The sequence below is a fragment of the Bos mutus genome, chromosome 15 (genome assembly GCF_027580195.1).
Source record: "Bos mutus isolate GX-2022 chromosome 15, NWIPB_WYAK_1.1, whole genome shotgun sequence".
NCBI lineage: Eukaryota > Metazoa > Chordata > Mammalia > Artiodactyla > Bovidae > Bos > Bos mutus.
The window spans coordinates 20,491,685-20,514,919 of record NC_091631.1 but is presented as its reverse complement, the minus strand read 5'-3'; the positions used below and the strand labels follow the sequence as shown (position 1 = coordinate 20,514,919).

At 39.8% G+C, this 23,235-nt stretch overlaps 1 protein-coding gene across 4 annotated transcripts in view; it reads right to left on the bottom strand.

The window, feature by feature from the left end:
• DCDC1 (doublecortin domain containing 1) overlaps positions 1-23,235 on the bottom strand; it is a 473,661-nt gene that overhangs the window by 43,488 nt on the left and 406,938 nt on the right. For all 4 annotated transcript variants that reach the window (XM_070383604.1, XM_070383606.1, XM_070383608.1 and 1 more), the window contains 6 exons: positions 21,721-21,820; positions 18,634-18,769; positions 16,860-17,013; positions 9,663-9,821; positions 8,283-8,483; positions 3,019-3,112 (listed from right to left, as the gene is read on the bottom strand). In XM_070383604.1, the coding sequence (XP_070239705.1) occupies positions 3,019-3,112; positions 8,283-8,483; positions 9,663-9,821; positions 16,860-17,013; positions 18,634-18,769; positions 21,721-21,820 (844 nt within the window). The remainder of the gene's footprint in view (positions 1-3,018; positions 3,113-8,282; positions 8,484-9,662; positions 9,822-16,859; positions 17,014-18,633; positions 18,770-21,720; positions 21,821-23,235) is intronic.

Below are 23,235 nucleotides of genomic sequence, written 5' to 3'. Positions count from 1 at the left end.
GTTTACACTTCAATCAGTATTATATGAAAATGGTCTCTTGACACTCTTGCCAAAGCATTGAAAATTTAATAAATGAAAAATAGTACCTCATTTATATTTTAATTTACATTCACATGCTACCAAGAGGGTTTTTTAAAAAATATGAGTACACCATATTTTCAGGGCGCTCAGTGGGTAAAGAACCCACCTAAAATGTGGGAGAGGCATGAGACAAGGGTTCAGTCCTTGGGCCAGGAAGATCCCCTAGAGAAGGGACTAGAAGCCCACTACAGTATTCTTGCCTGGAGAATCCCACTGACAGAGAAGCCTGGTGGGCTACAGTCCACAGGGTCGCAATGAGTAGCACATGACTGATGCGACTGAGCATGCACATACACTCTATTTTATGTATTAGAAACATCGTATTTATCCTAATTATAAAACTTGGTTTGAGCATAAGTTAAAAAATGAGTAGTTTCAATTTTAGGGAATTTAAACCAGTAGATTAGTTCTAACCAAACATATCATGACACTTCAAGGAACTTTATAATGAATAATACTTACTTTACCAAAGAGAGATTGATAGTGAAGAGGAAAATAAATGAGTCTTAAGAATTGATTTAATAGGTCAGGCAATACAGCATCCCTCAGAGGTATGCAAAACAAAGACTATATTTCAAGGAACAGGGAGAGGGTTTAGTAACATTAACCTAACAGGCCTCATTTTTATTATTTTACATGAACATTGATATATTCTTACAAACTGCTTCAAGAAATAAAAATGAAACAGCAAGTAAAGAAAAAACTCTTGAAAGGTAATACAAATTACCTTGAGATCAAACTCATTTCTTATAAAAATGGGAACCTTAGGGGAAAACCTCCATATCTATAATTTTATGAAACTGATTAAGGTACTAAATTGCATCTGCATGAGGTTTTACCTCACTGTCATTCGTGCCAAAGAGGCACCTATCAGGGCAAAATGCGATGTTACATATACAGTATCTCATAGAATAAAATTTTAGACCCCCACAGACTGTAACCCGCCAGGCTCCTCTGCCCATGGAATTTTCCAGGCAAGAATACTGGAGTGGGTTGCCATTTCCTCCTCTAGGGGATCTTCCTGACCCAGGGATCGAACCCATGTCTCTTGCATCTCCTGCATTCGCAGGCAGATTCTTTACCATTTTCAGGCAGATTCCTGAAGCCCTGTCATCGATAGAAGATTTAATTAACCTTTTGTATTTGTTCAGATTTTTTACCACTTGAGCTACAGGGAAGTCATTATTAACAATGTGAAAGTGAAAGTCGCTCAGTTGTGTCCAACTCTTTGCAACCCCATGAACTATACAGTCCATGGAATTCTCCAGGCCAGAATACTGGAGTGGGTAGACGATCCCCTTCTCCAGAGGATCTTCCCAATCCAGAGACCAAATCTGCCTGCGATGCAGGAGACCTTGGTTCAGTCCCTGGGTTGGGAAGATCCTCTGGAGAAGGGAATGGCAATCTCCTTCAGTATTCTTGCCTGGAGGATTTCATGGACAGAGAAGCCTGGCAGGCTGTCGTTTGTGGGGTCACAGAGAGTCAGACATGACTGAACGACTAACACACACACATTTGTTCAGATTGCTGTATCTCAATTTTATTTATTTATTTTTCTTCTTTTTTTTTTCCTTCTTTTAATTTTTTTTTATTTTTAAACTTTACATAATTGTATTAGTTTTGCCAAATATCAAAATGAATCCATCACAGGTATACATGTGCTCCCCATCCTGAACCCTCAATTTTAGATTCAGGACCTGCAAAACAAGTTGCCTCATTGCTATTAGAAAATGGCATAAAACAAATTCTATTTGGAGACAATATATTCTGTTCAACAAAAACATGGCAAATACTGTGGAGGACACAGAAAGTAAATGCAGAGAAGGGACACTCCTAAACTTTCTCTCCTCCTGTGCTCAGTCGTCTGTGATTCTTTGCAACCCCATGGACTGTAGCCCACCAGGCTCCTCTGCCCATGGAACAATCCAGGCAAGAATACTGGAGTGGGTTGCCATTTCCTACTCCAGGGGATCTTCCTGACCCAAGGATTGAACCTGCCTCTCCTGTGTCTCCTACACTGGCAGGCACATTCTTTATCATTCACACCACCTGGGAAGCCCGCCTACCAAGGAAAAACTACATACCCATCCAGGAGTGTCTTTGGTAAGTAAGGATGACAGAGAAACATGGGAAAAAATCAACTCCATAGGTCTTTATCCAGAATTCAAAGGAAGGCAGCCTTCTCTGGACTCCAAAGATTGCTTGGCTGCTCTAAATATTTGCAAAATGTTGAAAGTGTATTTCAAATGGGTCTCTTAGTAGAATGAACGTTGATGAGCTCACATCCTCCAGGAAGACTTCTCTGACCATGGTCTTCACTGCCAGTTGCCAGGTGAGAGGGAACTGGCTTATGTTTCCAAATCATTGAGCTTAAAATATGTGCATCAAACAGGCTTCCCAGGTAGCACAGTGGTAAAGAATCCACTTGCCAGTGCAGGGTGACAAGAAACGCAGGTTCGATCCCTAGGTGGGGAAGATCCTGTGGAGTAGGAAATGGCAACCCACTCCAGTATTCTTTCCTGGAAAATTCCATGGACAGAGGAGCCTGGCAGGCTACAATCTATGGAGTCACAAAAAGTTGGACACGACTGAACACACACACACAACAGCCATTCGCCTGAGTACACCCACTTCTGAGACACTATGAATGCTTTGGGGATAATTTCTCATGCTTGCCGTTGGATTTGATTTAAGTAACTCACATAGCTTCTGACATGCAGCAAGCCCACAGTCACCATCTGTTGGATTAAACTAACTTAAGGGCTACATGAACATGTTCAATTTGAAATCTAGGCAGATTATTGTAAATATTTTAACAATGGCATTCACGATAGGTTTCTATGACCTATCTTTCTCCCAACAAGGAAGCACGGAGCTTTCCTTAAATTTAACTAAATAAAGGGCTGTAATTACTTTCTGAGCCTCTGTATATCTTACCTGAGCAATAACCGGGTAGCCACAGACTTCATCTCTAGCCTTGGTCATAGACACTGCCAGCACGAGATCTGGGTTACTCACCAGGTGAAAAGTCCTTGGGAAAACAGGATTAGGCACATTACAAAGTAGCTTTACCAATTTAGAGCGCCCCCTGTGCTACTTATCTGTGCATTGCTTCTTAGCTCCATAGATTCTCTGTGATAATGGATGTGAAATCTTCTAGGCATTTCTCCCCACCATGAGCATGAAATTAAGTTTTCTTGGTGGAGAGTGCTGGAAGAATATGGAAGGAGAAAGGGGCTCTCCTGTTCTTTCTGGCTGCTGCCTGGGGTCAGTGTTTGGGAGTGGGGATATCCAGGGATGCTCTGCCAAACCAGGTGCCCAGATGACATGGTCCCTTAAACCCTCACAGCCCTGGCCTGGTGATCATCCGCTTGTGGCCCTCTCGACATGGACACCACGAGCTCCAGGCCTTCTGCAGCACCAGCAACCCCACATCCTCTGCATTGCCATGTGTCCAGCAACAGCTGCACCCCCACGTATGTTTCAGAGGGTTGCTTCCTGCTTACCCAGCAACCACAGACACGATCTGACCAGGAAAACTGGCCCATTTCTCAGCCATCCAGTGCACGGCACCCATGCTTTTCCAAGTGAGTTCTGAACTCCAGGCTTGGGAGGGACCCAATTCCAAGTTTGTCCTCAACTCCCTCACCCCCAGAGTCCCATATACAGGGATTAAAAAAAATCTGATAGTCATTTATCACAGTTTAATAATTCTTTATGTTAAAGAACCCTATCTAACTTTTCTCTCTCTAGACTGCACCCAGACACTCTCCTCACCTGTTCTGCTGTTGAAAAGGTAATGTGGCAGACAGATTAAGAACATGGATTCTGAAGTCACAATTCCTGAATTTAAATCTTGAATATACCTCAAGATTTGCTCAACAACACTGTGTCTCAAGTTTCCTCATCTGTAAAATCAGATAATGGAGCGTACCTCACAGGGCTCTCATCTCGGGGATATAATGGGTTAATGCATAGAAAATACATTAAATATTGTCTGCCTCATGGAACTTAATATGATCTACTATTATTGATGGCTGTGATTTTTTTATAGCCTTCCCTCAAATTCTTCTTTTCTACATGAGTATTTCCTAAAAGTTCAAGATTTATGTTGAATATTTTTAAGTTATATTGGCGTTAAAAATAAAGCCTCCTTGACTGAAAAAACAGACAAAATTATAGAGCTACCCCCCCCCCAGTTCTTTCCCTTATGTCACTTAAAAGCAAAAATAAACCAAACATTCAAGGATATTGTCTGCATAGCAAAAGTCTACTCTTTATGTCTGTCAACATAGTTGCATTACAGACCAGCAGTGGCATTCCTGCTGTGGAATGTATAGCTAGTCCTGAGTATAAAATTTAATGATGTGGAAGTGGAAGAAAGGGGGAGAAAGTGGGAGTGGAGATCTGTTGTAAAAATACAGTATTTTTACTTTCAAGACTTAAAAGGTGCTAGATATCTAAGTCTCTGAACATAAAACATTCTCATTGTAAAGCATATGACCGACTCACATTGTTGTACAGCAAAAAACCAGCACAACCTTGCAAAGCAATTATATTCCAATGAAAACATGTTTTAATAAATAAAACAGATGAGATAGGAAATATCCCAAACTTAAAAAAAAAAAAAAAGAATTTGAAACATTGTTTATATTCTTACAAGACTATCACTATTAATCATACAATGTGTTTCTTCCTTCTATTGTTAGTTAATGAAGTGTGATTTTACATCCAAAGTGGGTATTCGATTTTATCAAATACCTTTTTAGCATTTATCAAGTCCGTGCACGGCGGGAGTGCTGCTGTTCAATATTGTTCATCTCCGTAGCCTCAGCACGTGGCATAGCCCGTATCTTGCATTTTCACTGGCACTCAGTAGTAGTCAAATGAATGAATGATTCTGTATTTCCTGCAACCACTTACTGAGGCGGTGCCTAGATGAGTTACCTAGCTGTCTCTGTTTCCGCTGCCTAGAACAGATGTAGCCACTTCTCGTGTGCTCCAGTTCCATGCTCAGCCACGTCAGTGTTGATTTTTCTTCCTTTTTTTGGACAATGGACGTCACTTGCCCATAGCAGGGGTGCTTACATTCTGCGGGAACTCTGAGCTTATGGATGTCTACATCAAACCCACTATGTGCCAAACAGCAGTGTGAGACATTTGTGTCCCAGCAACATCCAGCATAAGGTACAGCCTCTTCTACTAATCCACGGCACAAGTGTGTACAAACCAACTCAGCCCCTTGAGCTTCAGTTTCCCTAGCTTTAGAACAAGTGAGGAGGATTTTCATCCCTGAGTGTTCTTTCATGTTTCCCTTTAGAGACCAAATGATTCATTCAGATTGTGCCAGGGCTGAAAATGGAAGAGAGATACCAGATTATCTCTAAAGTTGACCTGGCATTTTTTTCTGTGTGGCTGGAAACCAAGTAAATGTGTCTCTGGCAATTTCCTCCCTCCTGTCGGTGCCCCTTTGCTCATTTCTTGCTGACTCTCCTGGACCATGTGCTCTTCCAGCTAGGCCTTGTTCTCACAGTCATAATTTCCCTTAAGAGGTTTTGCTGATAATTGCTTAAGACATCAGATTTCCTAGTTGTTTTCTATTTTGAATAGGCCACAATGAAAAAGTAATTCAGGACCCAAAGGACCGAATGAAAGGTAGAAAATTCTAGGCACAGGGATAGCACTTGGTGCCTCCCATCATGCTGGCAAACTACCAGGCCAGTGCTCTATTGGTACAAATTCTGATTGGGCTGTTGCCTCAAAAAGTGCTAATTTACTGCCTGGGAAAAATATGGGTGATCAAGACTATGGTTCACATAAATGGGATCTTCTATAGGTATTGCTACATAGTGTAACCCAGGGTTCTCCAGGCCTCACCAGTTTATCAGAACAAATGGGTTTCAATAACTAATTACAGGGGAAAAAGCAAAAGCAAAATGACAAGGCAAAATGTAGAAGAAAGCTCAGAATTACTGTCACTATACAGATACATTTTCGCCATGGGGCATTTATTCCTCTGAATCATGCCCATACCTAATCAGCAAGACTTCTGCAAAACCTCTCCTGCCCACATGCTTAGATGGTGACCCATGTGTTCATGAGCAAATCTGGTCCCAGTGCTGCTCCCCATTGTGGCTCCACTTCTCTTTGGACTCCACAGTTTCCAACCAGGGATCAATTAATACTACCATCTCCCTCCAATTGTTCCTCTCTTCTACAGTTTGACATGGGGAGGCCTCACTATGACAATGTTGCGGAGTGTTCCTGAAAGTGGAAGGAAATTGGAAGACACCATCCCCTTTTGTATTACATGTGGTTAGATTTTCCAAAGCAGTGATGGAGGGCATAGAGTTACAGGCAAGCTTCTCCTTGTTTTTACTTAAGCAGCCTGTCCTTCCCCTCTTCCTGATTTCCCAACAGCACTCAGAATGGAAACCAAAGCCAGTACAGACACTGAATGAGACTGAGCAGGACTCAGAACTTGTCCTCTCTTTTGATGACCAAGTGTTTCTGAACGAAACATCAAGTGTGGCTGTCTCCTTGGGGTCACTTCTCTCAGCCCCCATGCCTGACAGCTCCAGTTCTTCAGCCATGCTCAGATTCCAATTCTTAAGCTCAAGTAGGATGGCTACCATAATACAGAAAGCCAAGGCAGTAAGATGCAGCTCTAAATTCCAGAAAAGTAGAGATGGGTAGCACTAGCTACATGAGCAAGAATTTGTATCTGTTTAGTTCTTTGCTGAAAGCGCCAGCACCTAAAACACTGCCCTTGATAATCCTTTGCAGCTAAATGAATGAATTCTGGTCCCATACAGAAAGCTATTCACAGGGACAAAAGCCTGCTTCTTAGCTCCCCCGTCGCAAAGACAGCTTAGCTAGGATGAATGGGGTGAAAGAACACACTCACCAGGTCTGTCTACATGTTGGCTTTTCAGCCGTCTCTAAAACAAGGCCACGCGTGTTCCCGGCTGGCGGCTCTGAATCTCAGACCAGGGAGCAGAGGAAGGCTAGTTCCTTTCCTGTCCATGCTGGCCCCTCTGCTGCCGCCTGCTGAAGCGTATACAGTCTCTCTAGCAGCAGCAGTCCCCTAAGCCTTCTGCATCAGACACCCTTCAGAATCCAACAAAAATCATAGCTGTTTCCCAGGAAAAAGAAAAAGTATTGCACAGATATACAAATACATTTTCTGTATGTAGTATTTCAAGAGACTGAAGAGGGCCCTGGAGCCCCCACGATACAACACGAATAATAGACTTGGAAGCAAATCATCTAAAAACCAAGAAGTTGTTCTCTCTCTTGCTAAGGAAATGGTCAAGTATACACAAAACCAGAGAGAAATGTACAAGAAACCACCACAGACTCAACAGTTATCAACATTCTGCTATTCCTGCTTCATCTACTGCCCCTCCCCACTTTAAAAATGTTTGCTTTGCTAGAATATTCTAAAACCAATCTGAGCTTTCAGTTTTATCTGTAAATACTACAATGTACATCCAAGTGACCAGGACTTAAAAAAAAAAAAAATAACCATTAAATGATTATGACACCCTACAAAATTAAAGCCTTTTTAATATCACGTGCTACCTAGACTGTTTTAAATTTCTTCTGATTGTCTAGGAAATAACCTTTCCGACAGTGGTAAAGCTTCAAGCTAGATCCATACAAGGGCCAGTCACGGCACTCAGTTGATATATTTGATTAGGGCAAGAATTCAATCCGATTTCACTGTGTGAATAGAAGCCACATCAGTCAGTTATCTGCTGGAAGTGGTGGAAGGGAGGGAGGGCATACATGTGAGGAGGTACAGGAGACTCTGTTAACGAAAAGTACCTCACAATTTTTAAAATAGGACTTTTTAGAATTCTTACTTGATTTTATGACGTTTTCAAATCATAAAATCAATTAGATTAGCACCTAGTTTTCCCTTGAACTTGGCTCATTAAAACTATGAACCCAATAGTTCAGGCTTCACATTCCTTATCTGAATCCAGAGTGGATGGGTTGCGTGTAGACTACTGAGCACTTACATTTGATTTCACTTTTTCTTCCTTGAGTAGGTTAAGAAAAAAATCATTGGCTACATTAAAAAGAAAATCCAAAGTCCTCAGATATACCCCTGCCTGCTCTGTGGGGACCGTGCTGGATCTCTTTGGCTCCCATTCACCTCTTGATATATTAACGCCCAAATATGATGGGTTTACCTGCTGTCCTCCTTGTGCATCCAGCATTGATGACAATCATCTGCTTTTTTCTCCACCAAAACCACCTCCACGCCTGAGCGCAGGTTGGGGCCTCGCACCCCCAAGACTAGATGAGGTACAGCATAGCTTATAATTTGCCCATCTCTGTATTCAAACTGCTGGTGGCAAAGTTTCTGCAATTTACTCTGTTTTGGAGAATGGCTGAGATAAAGAAAATCCCATTAGTGGCAGAAAAATGTCCTGTGCTCTCATGTGCTGCAGATTGCAAGTTCTGTTGGCGAGAGACCTGCCGTGAACCAAATTCACTTGTTAATGGGGAAGCATTATCATCAGGAGAGCAGCGAAGCCATTTGCTTTGCATTGTCAAGCTGATGTAAAAAGTAGAATTCTGAGTTTATTTTGTAATAGGAATATATGTTTATCCAAGAGAATATGAGAAATTCATCAGCAAAGAAAAAAAATCATTTTAGATCATTTAAAGAGAAAAAGAAGTAGGAGGCAGAACAGGTCAAATAGAAATCAAAACAGAGAGAAACAGAGGAGTTCTGAACAAATGATGATCATTTCTATCCTCTATCTACAGAATTCCTGGCAAATAGAACCCCATTCTCCAAGCTTTTTCCATCTTCCCTAACAGCTCATAGAATATTATAAACCAAAATGATGATATGCTAACAAGTTAAAAGAATGTCTTACTTAAATATCTCTTAAGGCAGTAAACAGACTTAATAAATCTATCAAACATAACAATACATTAGCAATTAATTTATAAATGTCTATTAAGTCTACTTTGTGCATGGACCAATGCTAAGTGTTGAAGAGCTGAAACTGTTTAATTTATGTAAATTGCTGTAATGTTAAGTAAATGCATAAAGATTATGGAATAATAAAAAGTACTATAGATTTCTGTCATTTCATTGGACATTGACCAGAGAAAAAAATAAAATTAAAAGGCAAGAAATTGCATTTTACTAATTCCTTAAAGACATCGGGTGATTTTACATGCTTATTCATAAGTTCATTCACATACTCATTTCACTAAAATACAGGCTCTGTCCTAAGTTCTCAGGAGGCAAAGATGGGTGGGCTTGCCTTTTAAAAGAAAAGACACAAGTGAATTACACAAGAAATTACACAAAAGACACAAGTGAATTACACGAGAAATTACACAAAAAAGACACAAGAAATTACACTATACAGCTAAAGTGAGAAGGTATTTCCCACCTGTACCTGTAAATACTTCAGTCAAAATCAGAAGGAACACAGAAATGTGTTTGTTGATGTAGATAGCAACTAAAAGTAATGTAAATCTTCAGGAATAAAGTGAGTGAACCTAAGACCAGGTAGAAATATTTAACAGAATCCCTTATAATTTTTTACCTGTATTTCTTCTCTGGTTCCATATTTTCAAAGAGCCCGTCTTCCATTTTCTTTGGAAGACTGTCATTCTCATCAAAGTTATGAGAAGATTCCTGCCAGGCATACCTGAGAAGTGTGTGACAAGCCTTCATTCTGAGATGGGCTCTTGCATGTGAATCTCTATCAAGGTGGAGAAGCAAACAGAGGTCTGAGAATTCTGATTTATACTCACAGGATGTTCTCTGAGGTGCAGTCTGATTGTATCCTAAAGGATGTCAGTGGATCTGGAAATCATATTTCCATAATGGTTCCTAACATTACAAAGTCACATCCTACTAATACACAGTTTAGAATTTTAATACAAAGCTACCAATAAAATTTCTCAATCACATAATAAACAGCATTCATCTCTGTCATATTTACTCAGGAAAAAATGGGGCCATATGTATTATATTGCAAAAATAAGATTAGGACTACTCAATAGTTTTGGAAATTCATAACAAATGTGTAATGAGACTCTTGCCTACTCCATAAATGTGGCATAATTCTGTCTGAAACAGACAGCCTAGATTACTAGGTTTCATAAAATTTACTCATTAGGCAATGTTAAGGAATCTTAATTAACTTTTCCTCTCAGTAGAAAAATCTAGAGAGACTCAAATAGCACCAGCACAAACATGCCAGGTTTTGATAGAGAATAATACACAAAAACACTTAAATAGTCATAGTCTGAATAACTGAGCGGGCCTCCTGGCTTCTTATTTAGATGAAATCGTGAACAGACACATAGCCACCATGCAGATGTGAGTATATCAAGTTCCCAGGCTCAGTTCAGGGTAGAGTTGCTTGCGTGGGATCATGATACAATACGGGACTGCTCTGCTGAAGGCAGGATACATATACAGGCAAAGGAGCTCACATACTTCAACACTCTAAATGTGCATAAGTGTAAATAAAGTTCTCTGGGGGAAGTCGTGGTCGCCAAGGTGCTTGTGGTAATTTGATGTAACTGCAAGCAGTATCAAAGCACCCGTCTCCAGGGACAAGTCCTGCTTTAGAAGAGCAGGCCATAGACTTTTCAAATGTAGCAAAAGTATTACATGCGGATATGAAATCGGTGGGTAACAACTGCCTCATTCAGAACTTCAGCAGGAACAGCTTCTCAAGTAGAAAAATCTCATTAACAGTTAAAGAGAAATACTGCCATCTTGTGTTGAAAATAGAAAATGCAGCTTTCCCACCAACTTCATCTGTTTGATGAAAATAGACCAACAACAAAAATAAAGTCAGTTTTAACACAGTCAGCAAGGTGTAAACAAGATTTTTCCTCCAAGTTGAGATGTTTTATCTTCTAACTAGGGCAGTCTGTATGCTCTTCAGCTTCCAAGCAAATGAAGTACAGTACAGTCAATTTTAGAACAGCCATTAAAACAGACACCTAAACAAACATCTTGCTTTATTGATTCATTTATGTCCACTAGTTAGAACCGGACATGGAACAACAGATTGGTTCCAAATTGGGAAAGGAGTAGGCCAAGGCTGTACATTGTCACCCTGCTTATTTAACTTATATGCAGAGTACATCATGTGAAATGCCAGGCTGGATGAAGCATAAGCTGGAATCAAGATTTCTGGGAGAAATATCAATAATCTCAGATATGCAGATGACACCACCCTCATGGCAGAAAAGTGAAGAAGAACTAAAGAGCATCTTGATGAAAGTGAAAGAGGAGAGTGAAAAAGTCTCAAGGAGCTTACATTCTAGTGGGAAGAAGAGAGATAATAGACAAATAAATGAATAAATAAGCAATTTAAGTGTTACAGGTGGGATAAAACAGGAAATTGTGATAGAAATTGGGTAGGGTGAGGTAGGACCTACTTTAGCAATGGAGTCAGAGAAGACTCCTCTGAGAAATGATGCTAGAGTTGGGACTTGGACAATGGGAAGGAGCCAGGCGTGTCAAGACCTGAGGGGAGAACACTCGAGAACAAGTGGAAAGGCTCCAAGGCAAGAACATACATGGCTCATTGAGGAACAGAAAGACACTAGTGTGACAGGCATATACTAAGTGAAGGGAAAGGTTGTACATTAAGACTTAAGAAGTGACCAGGGCCTAGATACAAGGCACTGAAGAAATGAGAAAATTCCTTTCAAACTCCAGGCTCCGAAGGCCTTTTCTTCCACAAAGCATCAATGCAGAGGTTAGTGCCCTCAGAATTTCTTTTCCACTTTGTTTCTTACCATTCTTATCAGAAATCTTTTCACCAAACCAAACTATCAAAAAAGTTCCTTCCAGATTTATGCTCTAGCCTCTTGCTTTACAGATGTCCCTCCTTAAATTATTCCCCCTCTTTTTTAAATATGTGAAAATCTCCATATAAACATATGTAAGAAAGTCTAGGGAAATTTTGTGTTTACTTAATATAAGATGATAGGGGTTCGAGTGATCAGAAATGGTTCAAAGAACAAGTGAAAGTTAGCCTGGAAAAGATACAACCCAGATTAATGATAGTGAGTTCCAAATACTTTAAACAGGCGAACTCATAGAATAGAGACATTCTAAATTATTATTTCAACATTAAAATGGGCTGCCTTGTACAATAGTGATCTCCCTGTCAACTAGGAATATTCATGAAGAGACTGGATTAACAGATCCTGCCTATAACATACAGGACATCTTTTTTTTTTTCCTACATCATTTTTTTTTTTTTTTTTAACCTGAGGTATAACATATAACACTATATTAGTTTCAGGTGTACAACATAATGATTTGATATTCGTATACATTGTGAAATGATCGCCACAAATACATGTAGTTAACACCCCTCCCTGCAGATAGTTACAGGTTGTTTTTCTTGTAATAACTTTAAGATCTGCTCCCTTAATGACTTTCAAATACACAGCGCAGTATTACTGGGTATAGTCACATGCTTTCGCACTGTTGGTCGAATGGACTCAACCACTTTTAGATCAAGGATTCCAGGCCTTGATGAAATCTATGAACCAGAACAAGAATCTTTGCTCTCAAAGATATCACTTCTTTTTTCTTATTTTCTGTTTATTTTTCCAAAGTACAGTCTAATAACTCAGAGGCTAGACGATAACATTCTTTAGAAGAACAACAAGAGGGGATGTTAGGAAAGCCTGTGGCCCATTCCCTAACGATTGAGCAAGATATCATATAAGTCAAATCACTCTCTCTGTGAAAGGCTTTCCTTTCTGGTGGCTTTTTAGTGTAAGGATGTAGGACCAGATGAATTACCCACTAAAATGAGGAAGTTTGATCACTGACATAAAAGTTAATATTCTTATACATGAGGACAGAAACAATCTTTTAAAACAATGGGTAACAATGATGTATAAATTAATTCTCAATTACTACAATGGTAATTGACCAGCTATTTCTGGTTTCATAATTTGGAAACTCATTCGATGATTCCTACATTTATTCAGTAAATGATGACAAAAGTCAGTTTCCCTGGTCTTCGCAGAACACATGTGACAGTTTCTGCCCTTAAGGAATTCCCAAGTTGGTAGTTGTTGGTGAGGGAGAAGGTAAGGATCTGATAAGTACATTGCTAGCACATCACTGTCATGATTGATTTAATGATAAAGAATCCTTCCACCAATGAGGATGGGGCAAGTCAAGGTGGCTCAGTTGGAGAGAAATGAGTATGTGGTCAGGCCTACAGCAGTGCATCAGTAGAGTAGGCCATGTTCAGCTGACAGCTTGCAGCTGCTGAGCTGGAGCTTGGAGCTCACATGGCAGAAAGAAAAAGCATGGAGAGGAGATGGGCATGTGGGCACGAATGAGGGTTAACACAGGCCTGGATGAGGGTCAGAAGGGTTTGAAATTGCAGACTAAACATTGTTTTCTGTGTGCAATAGGTAGCCATTGAAGAACTGTATAAAAGGATTGTGCTTTAGAAAGATGATTGTCCACAGATGAAACTTCAAGGTGAATTGGAAGGAGGAGATTATGGAGATAGAAACCAACCAGATAGCTATACCAGCAATCCAGGATGGTAACTTACATTAACATACATTCAGCTGGAATCTCCAATAAGGAAGAAACATGATTGTTCCTAAAGTACATGCTGATGGAGACAAAACATGATAAACTCCTCAAATAAATGTCCCTAGTTCTAAGATTCTGGTGTTTTTAAAAATAGTAACATCAAAGGCTTTTTCTGCATCTATTGAAATTACCATATGGTTTTTATCTTTCAATTTGTTAATATGGTGTATCAGACTGATTGATTTGTGTATATTGAAGAATCCTTGCATCCCTGGAATAAACCCAACTTGATCATGGTGTATGAGCTTTTTGATGTGTTGCTGAATTCTGTTAGCTAAAATTTTGTTGAGGATTTTTGCATCTATGTTCATCAGTGATACTGCCTATAGTTTTCTTTTTCTGTGTTGTCTTTGTCTGGTTTTGGTATCAGGGTGATGATGGCCTCATAAAATAGGTTTGGAAGTGTTCCTTCCTCTGCAATTTTTTGAAAGAGTTTTAGAAGGATAGGCATTATCTCTTCTCTAATGTTTGATAGAACTCTCCCGTGAAGCCATCTGGTCCTGGGCTTTTGTTTTTTGAGAGATTTTTTATCACAGCTTCAATTTCAGTGCTTGTAATTGGGTTGTTAATAATTTCAGCACTGCTTCATTATTAAAAATCTCCAAAAATGGGCATAGAAGGAACCTACCTCAACTTGGTAAAGGCCATACATGATACGCCTACAGCAAACATTATTCTCAATAGTGAAAAACTGAAAGCATTCCCCCTAAGATCAGAAACAAGACAAGGGTGCCCACTTCCCCCACTATTATTCAACATAGTTCTGGAAGTTACAGCAATCAGAGAAGAAAAAGACATAAAAGTAATTCAGATTGGAAAAGAAGAAATAAAGCTCTATTTGCAGATGACATGATACTGTACATAGAAAACCCTAAAGATAGTATTACTTTACTATCTTTAAAATTACTAGAGCTAATCAGTGAACTTAGCAAAGTTTCAGGATACAAAATGAATACACAGAAATCACTTGCATTTTTATATACTAACAATGAAAAATCAGAAAGAGGAATTAAGGAATCAATCCCATTCACCATTGCAACAAAAAGAATTAAATATCTAGGAATAAACTTACATAAGGAGACAAAAGAACTGTACACAGAAAAGTATAAGACACTGATGAAAGAAATCAAAGATGACATAAACAGATGGGAAGATATTCCATGTTCCTGGGTAGGAAGAATCAATATTGTGAAAATGACTAGACTACCAAACACAATCTACAGATTCAATGTGATCCCTATCAAATTACCAATGACATTTTTCACAGAACTAGAACAAAAAGTTTCACAATTCATATGGAAACACAAAAGACCACGAATAGCCAAAGCAGTCTTGAGAAAGAAGAATGGAGCTGGAGGAATCAACCTTTCCTACTTCAGATCATACTACAAAGCTACAGTCATCAAGATAGTATGGTACTGGCACAAAAACAGAAAGATAGACCAATGGAACAAGATAGAAAGCCCAGAAATAAACCCATGCTCCCTTAGGGTACCTTATATTTGACAAAGGAGGCAAGAATATACAATGGGGCAAAGACAGCCTCTTCAATAAATGGTGTGGGAAAACTGGACAGCTACATGTAAAAGAATGAAATTAGAACACTTCCTAACACCATACACAAAGATAAACTCAAAATGGATTAAAGACCTAAATGTAAGACCAGAAACTATAAAACTCTTAGAGGAAAACATACACAGAACACTCAGTGACATAAATCAAAGAAAGATCCTTTATGACCCACCTCCTAGAGTAACGGAAATAAAAACAAAAGTAAACAAGTGAGACCTGATTAAACTAAAAAGATTTGCACAGCAAAGGAAACTATAAGCAAGGTGAAAAGACAACCCTCAGAATGGGATAAAATAATAGCATATGAAACTGACAAAGGATTAATTTCCAAAATATACAAGCAGCTCATACAACTCAATACCAGAAAAACAAACAACCTAATCAAAAAGTGGGAAAAAGACCTAAACAGATATTTCTCCAAAGAAGACATACAGATGGCTAACACGTGAATAGATGCTCAACATGGCTCATTGTTAGAGAAATGGAAATCAAAACGACAATGAGATATCACCTCACACCAGTCAGAATGGCCATCATCAAAAAGTTTGCAAACAATAAATGCTGGAGAGGGTGTGGAGAAAAGGGAATGTCCTTGCACTGTTGGTGGGAATGTAAATTGATACAGTTACTATGGAAGACGGCATGGAGATTCCTTAAAATACTAGGAATAAAACCACCATGTGACCCAGCAATCCCACTCCTAGGCATATACCCTGAAGAAACCAATATTGAAAAAGACACATGTATCCCATTGTTCATTGCAGCACAATTTACAATAGCTAGAACATGGAAGCAACCCAGATGTCCATCAATGGATGAATGGATAAAGAAGTTGTGGTACATATACACAATGGACTATCACTCAGCCATAAAAAGGAACGCCTTTGAGTCAGTTCTAATGAGGTGGATGAACCTAGAACCTATGAAGTAAGTCATAAAGAGAAAGATAAATATTGTATTCTAAGGCATATATATGGAATCTAGAAAAATGGTACTAAAGAATTTCCTTACAGGGCAGCAATGGAGAAACAGACATAGAGAATAGACTTATGGACATGGGGAGAGGGGAGAAGAGGGTGAGATGTATGGAAAGAGTAACATGGAAACTTACATTATTAAATGTAAAATAGATAGCCAACGGGAATTTGCTGTGTGGCTAAGAAACTCAAACAGGGACTCTGTATCAACCTAGAGGGGTGGGATGGGGAGAGAGGTGGGAGGGAGGTTCAAAAGAGAGGGGATATATGTATACCCATGGTTGATTCATGTGGAGGTTTGACAGAAAACAACAAAATTCTGTAAATCAATTATCCCTCAATAAAAAAATAAATTAAAAAAAACAGTAGCATCATAACAGAATTATTGAAAGTAGATCATTGTGATGGTTGAGCACTGAAGCTCCAGCTCTATCCTTTTGCCACAAAACTAATTAAATACTAGCTCTTCAAATGCCATTAGTTTCACAAACTTGACGTGGGTTCCCTGCATGGGCTCTGCACTGTTACTGAGCTAATGAGCTAAGTTCAAATAGGAACAGGTAACTTTTCTGGCCACACTGATTACTTACAGAATTTCACTGGAAGCATTTTCTGATGTTAAAGCATTTTTTTGCATTTGTTTTTCCTCTGGTTCTATAATTTGCTTCTCTTTTCCAAAAATTGGTTTCCTCACAGCAAGCTTGGCTCCAGACACAATGTCACTTTGGACTTCTAAAACAAGAGCTGAACAAAAATGCACAAATTGCAAGGACGTATTAGTTATCATCTCAGAGCATCAGGATTTTGAAAAAACGTGTTAAAATAAAAATGCGAAATGTTCCAGCTGTTGTGTCTAAGAGAATACATTCTAAGTGTAATTGATAGCTGCCCTTTAAACTAATAAATTGAATTTCACTTAATTTAATTTTTGTAGATTCTTTCCTCTCAAGATATTTTCAGTCAAAAGTGCTAAAAATAGGTTTTTCCAAAAATAAGCTAGCTATTGTAAATTGTAACTATTCAAATGGGTTACATTATCTAGACATATGCCTTTAGATCATTCTCTGGGATCCCAGACACCTCAGTGAAAGTTCCCAATGCCTTGAGAGACACATGCAAAGCATAATATATGGTGTTCAATATATGCAATAAGATACTATTTTAAATTATATTAATGCATTTTCTCTTTTTCCTTTCTATGTATAGGATCTTTGTCCTGGTCCTGGGGTATCCTTCAGGGAAGATGGAAGACCATGAGGAAATGAGCAACATTACGAAAGGAAAGCGTAAGTACAAGTACAGTTTTGACATTCAAGCACAAGACTATGGCTATGCAGGTCAGGACGACACTGTCATGATTTAGGATTTTTTTTTTTCTAAAGGCCTTTAGCTCCCATTTAACTCATCACAGTTTTAATCTCAGAGTTGAGCTGGAGGAACCCTACCATTTCTGGGCCTGAGGGAATCTGTGGTGGAACACAGACAAAGGTGGAAAGCCAGCACTGGGTGTCATGATTTCCTCCCACAGGTGTCTTAGCTAGATGAGGAAACACTGCCCATTGTTCGGGACACGGTGATGAGTTGCCTCTTGAGCTGTCCTCACCCTTTCAATCTATGTGAAGCTGGATCTGGTTTCTGGGAGGTGCAGCCATGACCCAGGATTTACTGACAGCCATGCAGGGGAGCTTTGCAGAAGTGGCTGCCAGCCAGGGGTCAAAAGGTATTGTAGGCAAGGTTTGCAGAGACAGCTACCCAGCCACAACCAGCCTGCAGAGAGCATAGGAGAGGCAGAGGCAGGTAGGAAGCACTACCCCACCCAAAGCATTGTCTGGGCCAGAAGAATGGCACTGTCACCCAGCCATGGACTTCGGCCAGCAGGGCCCAGAAAGCAAGAGATCTGCACCCCCAAGTTCCTTCCTTCCGTCCTAGAGAAGAACTAAAGTGAGAGTCTGGAGACTGGGAAAACAGAAAGCCTTCAACAAAGGGCCTATTTAATTAAATGGATGGGACAAATGTAAACCCAACAGTACATTTAAAGTTTTCCTTGTTGGGGGTGTACCTGGGGTTCACAAAGAAGGCCCACTTTGTTAAAGACAAAATAAAGTATGTTTTCTTTGCACATTCAAAGTACAGTGTGAATTAAAATCGCAACTCTGTTAAATATAAAAATTAGCCTAACACTAAATGGTAAGATGCAGGGGTGAAATATAATCTGTTTAAACAAGCAAATTTCTTTTTAAAAAGCCTTATCATTAAGGGGTTTTTTTTGGCTGTGTGTATATACATATAAATATATTTATATATACAGAGAGAGAGAGACAGAGACAGAGAGAGAGAGAGAAGGTAAATAATTCCAATGCTTACCCTCTATCTTATGCATACTGCAGAAGGTTTGAATTTTAGAAATATCTGATGCTAAGTTCCTTAGGAAGATTTGCTTCTTTTGCTGAGCAATGGACAGGTCAGGATTGATCCAACGTTCACCACATGAAACGTACACCTACCAAAGAAATAAGTCTCTAATCTCGTACAATTGCTTCTGGTAGCATTATTATATCCCAGACTGGAAACAATCAAAATATCCTATAATAAGTGAAATATGGCAAAACAAACTATGGCACCATACTCAGTGATAAACGGAATAATGCTCAGTGATAAAAAGGCACAATCTATTGATAAATGCAACAAAGTTGATGGATCTCTACGGTTTTGTACTAAAAGAAGTACTTCTCCATATATCTTTGCAACTTCCTATGAATCTCTATGAATCTTTAATTAATTCAAAATATTAATAAGAAGTTGTAAAAAAATAAAGGAGATAAAGGAAAGAAGGAAGGGAGGGATGTGGGGAGGATTCAGTTCAGTTCAGTTCAGTTCAGTCGCTCAGTCATGTCTGACTCTTTTCGACCCCATGAATCGCAGCACGCCAGGCCTCCCTGTCCATCACCAACTCCCAGAGTTCACTCAAACTAACGTCCATCGAGTCGATGATGCCATCCAGCCATCTCATCCTCTGTCGTCCCTTTTTCCTCCTGCCCCCAATCCCTCCCAGCATCAGAGTCTTTTCCAATGAGTCAACTCTTTGCATGAGGTGGCCAAAGTACTGGTTTAGTACTTTAGATGCTGAAGTTTCAGCTTTAGCATCATTCCTTCCAAAGAACACCCAGGGCTGATCTCCTTTAGAATGGACTGGTTGGATCCCCTTGCAGTCATATAAATCAGGGGTTTGTAAACTATGTCGTGCTAAGTCACTTCAGTCTTGTCCGACTCTTTGCGACCCCATGGACTGTAGCCTGCCATGTTCCTCTATCCATGGGATTCTCCAGGCAAGAATACTGGAGTGGTTTGCCATTTCCTTCTCCAAGGGATGTTTCTGACCTAGGGATTGAAGCCGCGTTTCTTATGTCTTCTGCATTGGCAGGCTGGTTCTTTACCACTTGCACAACCTGGGAATGAATGAATGAATGAAAGTTGCTCAGTTGTGTCCAACCCTTTGCAGCTCCATGGACTGTCCATGGAATTCTCCAGGCAAGAATATTGAAGTGGGTTGCCACTGCCTTCTCCAAGGAATCTTTCTGACCCATGGATTAAAGCTGGGTCTCCTGCATGACAGGCAGATTCTTTACCATCTGAGCTACAGGGAGGGCTGAGGTCCAAATCTTGCTCACAGCCTGCTCTTGTAAATAAAGTTTTATTGGAACACAGCTACACCCACTCATTTGCATATCTGTGACTGCTTTTGTGCTACAGTGGCAGAGTTGATATTTCAATAGATTTCATATTGCCTGTGAATATTAGGAAGTGTCAGTTCACAGAAAACTTCACAGAAAACTCCAACAACCACTGGTATGAATGAACTTGTAGTATATGCATCGAACTGTTAATGGACATTTCTAGATGCTGAGATGGTGGATGCTACTTTTACTTTTTGCTTATATGTACTTTCTAAATGTCCTTAAATAAATACATATTTCTTTGAAGTGAGAAAAAATAGAGTAATATATTGAGAAAGACTTGGTTAAAAAAAAAAGAAACTCAGTGCTGCCGTTTTTGAGGTCACTCGCTAATCACACATACTTTCTATGTCGACCCAGGGGAAGTTTCCTGAAAAATATCTTCTTTCTGATCAACAAGGTTTTTCTTCTCTCACAGACATACTTAATCATGTGACTGTTTATGTTTCAATCTCCATGAGTCAGTGGCTCAGAACAATTGGACAGATTCATTTCTAGCAAATGTGCAGGATCTTTTAACAGTCACTCCTGACTCCATCTCATTCTCCTTTCACTCCTGCTCCCTCTGCCCTGGTGGCCCCAGTGACTTATCTTTAGATTTACCTTTTTGCATTGTATGCTTTGTTGCATCAACCTTAAATTCTTTCCAAAACAACACAGTGAATAAGCACAGCAGCAAAAACAAAAATATTAGAAGGAAACAAACAAGACACTTGGCAGGGATAGAGTTAGGGTTCAAAACACAATCTAGCAAGCTCCAAGAACAGAGGATCTCCGCTCTGCCATGCTGCCTCTAATATTAGTCAATGGTACTTGCACTTAAAACTCTTTCAAGGGGTCTTGACATTCAGAGCCTGAGTCAAGTTCTAACAATTTGGTATAAGCTTGGTTCTCTGGTCAAAGAATTTCAGGCATCCATCATAGTGGGTTTTCTTCTCGAGCTGACACTTCAAATTCTGTAAGTGGGAGAAAAGGCTGGGCAGCTAAAGTCCTTTCACTTCTTAGCATTCTCCAATCAGTCAAATTGTTGTTGTTGTTGTTGTTGAAATGTTTAGTCACTAAGTTGTGTCCAACTCTTTTGTGTCCACGTGGACTGTAGCCCACCAGGCTCCTCCATCCATGGGATTCTCTAGGCAAGAATACTGGAGTGGGTTGTCATTTCCTTCTCCAGGGGATCTTCCAGACCCAGGGATCAAACCCTTGTCTCCTGCATTGGCACGCAGAGTCTTTACAAGTGAGCCACCGGGGAAACCCAAGCACTCAAATAGTGTGTGAGAAACTAGATATGAGGTTTTTTTGTTTTGTTTTGTTTTGTTTTTCCTGAAAAGGTGAAATTATCATTTAGGAAGAAATTGTTAAAAAACCACACTTTGAAAACCTCAAGAACAATATAGAATTTACCTCCTTAAAAGAGCAGGGCAGAAATCACAAGTGGGTAATAATTTGGTTCTCTCCACTTTCTCCCTTCATTTATTTATAAGGCGGTTGTGATGAGCATTAAATGAGTTCTGTCATATACAGCCCTTAAAATCATGCCTGACACATAGAAAGCATGCAACAATAAGCTATTTGTATTACTTTCTGATGTTTGCTGAATTAAGATAACTGTGGGAAAAAATAGGAGGAAAAGATGGTGCTTGAAGTCTTATATCAAAAAATATTTTTCTTTTAATAGTACCAGTATATTAATATTCCTAGTTTCATGGTCATGTTTTACCAGTTCATCTCTTTGAAGTTCTTTTAGGGTGAAGACTTCCTTCCCTTTTTCATTGAACAATCTCCGAGCTGCAGAAGGTAAATTTAAAATTTCAGTGCACCTGTAATATAGACACAAAAATTGACCTTACATGTGGAAAGTTTCCAGCAGAGAAGAGAGTAAATCAAAGAAATCAAGGTGGGTCATTAACTACAACTAGCTCTACAGGACTGTGGGACAGTTGAGAGCTCAGTCCTGGAATCCATCAGATGCCTTTTGAATCTCATTCCTCCTCTTCAGGTGTAGGACTTGGGCAAATTATTTAAACTCTCTATGCCTAAATTTCTTACCTGTCAAAGTTGTTGTGAAAATTAAGGGTTGATTATGAAATGTGCTTATTAGCACAGTGCCAAGCATGATCGACAAGCAATAAAAAATATATATATCATTACTGATTTTTCACTCCTCAACACGCCCCTGTGAAATGAAAGTCACTCAGTCTTGTCTGACTCTTTGCGACCCCATGGGCTATACAGCCCATAGAATTCTCCAGGCTAGAATACTGGAGTGGGTAGCTGTACCCTTCTCTAAGGGATGTTCCCAATCCAGGAATCGAACCCAGGTCTCACGCATTGCAGGCAGATTCTTCCCACATTGCAGGCAGATTCTTTACCATCTCAGCCTCCAGGAAAGCCCCAACATGCCCCTATACTTTCCTATTTGTGGGTCTTTTCTCTTGTTCTTGTTTCCATATAAAACACCTTCCTCAGCTTTTGCTGTTGAAGTTCTACTCTTTTTCCAAAGTTACATCCATCAGCCAGTAGGTCCTCATCTCTCTCCACCAGAAGTGATTCCTAATAGCCCTTTAAGTCCTTTTCAAATAGGAATTTTTTGCCAGGTTAAACATTCAATAGTGATTTTTTTTTCTCCTCAAACAAGCACTGAGCCAGCCTTGTTGATATCGAGATGAATGATACAGTTGCCCTGTTTCCTGGGACGCTTCCTCCCTAGTCAGGGGGAGAGACTGGTCAGTAACTGAAGTGTAATATGAACTACATATTCATATATGTATGAACAAGTGGAGTTGTCAGAGGCACCTGGCCAGGGTGCTGTGAGAACACAGAGGAAAACAATAAACTCCTCCAGGGAAGCCTCAGCTAGGGAAGTGACATTTAGGGGTGGACTTTGATGAATAAGGACTTCCCTGGTGACTCAGATGGTAAAGCGTCTGCCTACAATGAGGGAGACCCAGGTTCAATCCTTGGGTCGAGAAGATCTCCTGGAGAAGGAAATGGCAGTCCACTCCAGTATTCTTTCCTGGAAAATTTCATGGATGGAGAAGCCTGGTAGGCTACAGTCCATGGGGTCGCAAACAGCTGGACACGAGTGAGGGATTTCACTTTCACTTTGATGAATAAACAGGTGTTCACCAAGTACAGGGTTAGGACTCAGAGAAGTTTTACATGGCTGGAGCTGGGTTTGTGGACAGGACGTGGAGCCAGATAAAGCTGGTAAAGAAGATAGGAAACAACTAAG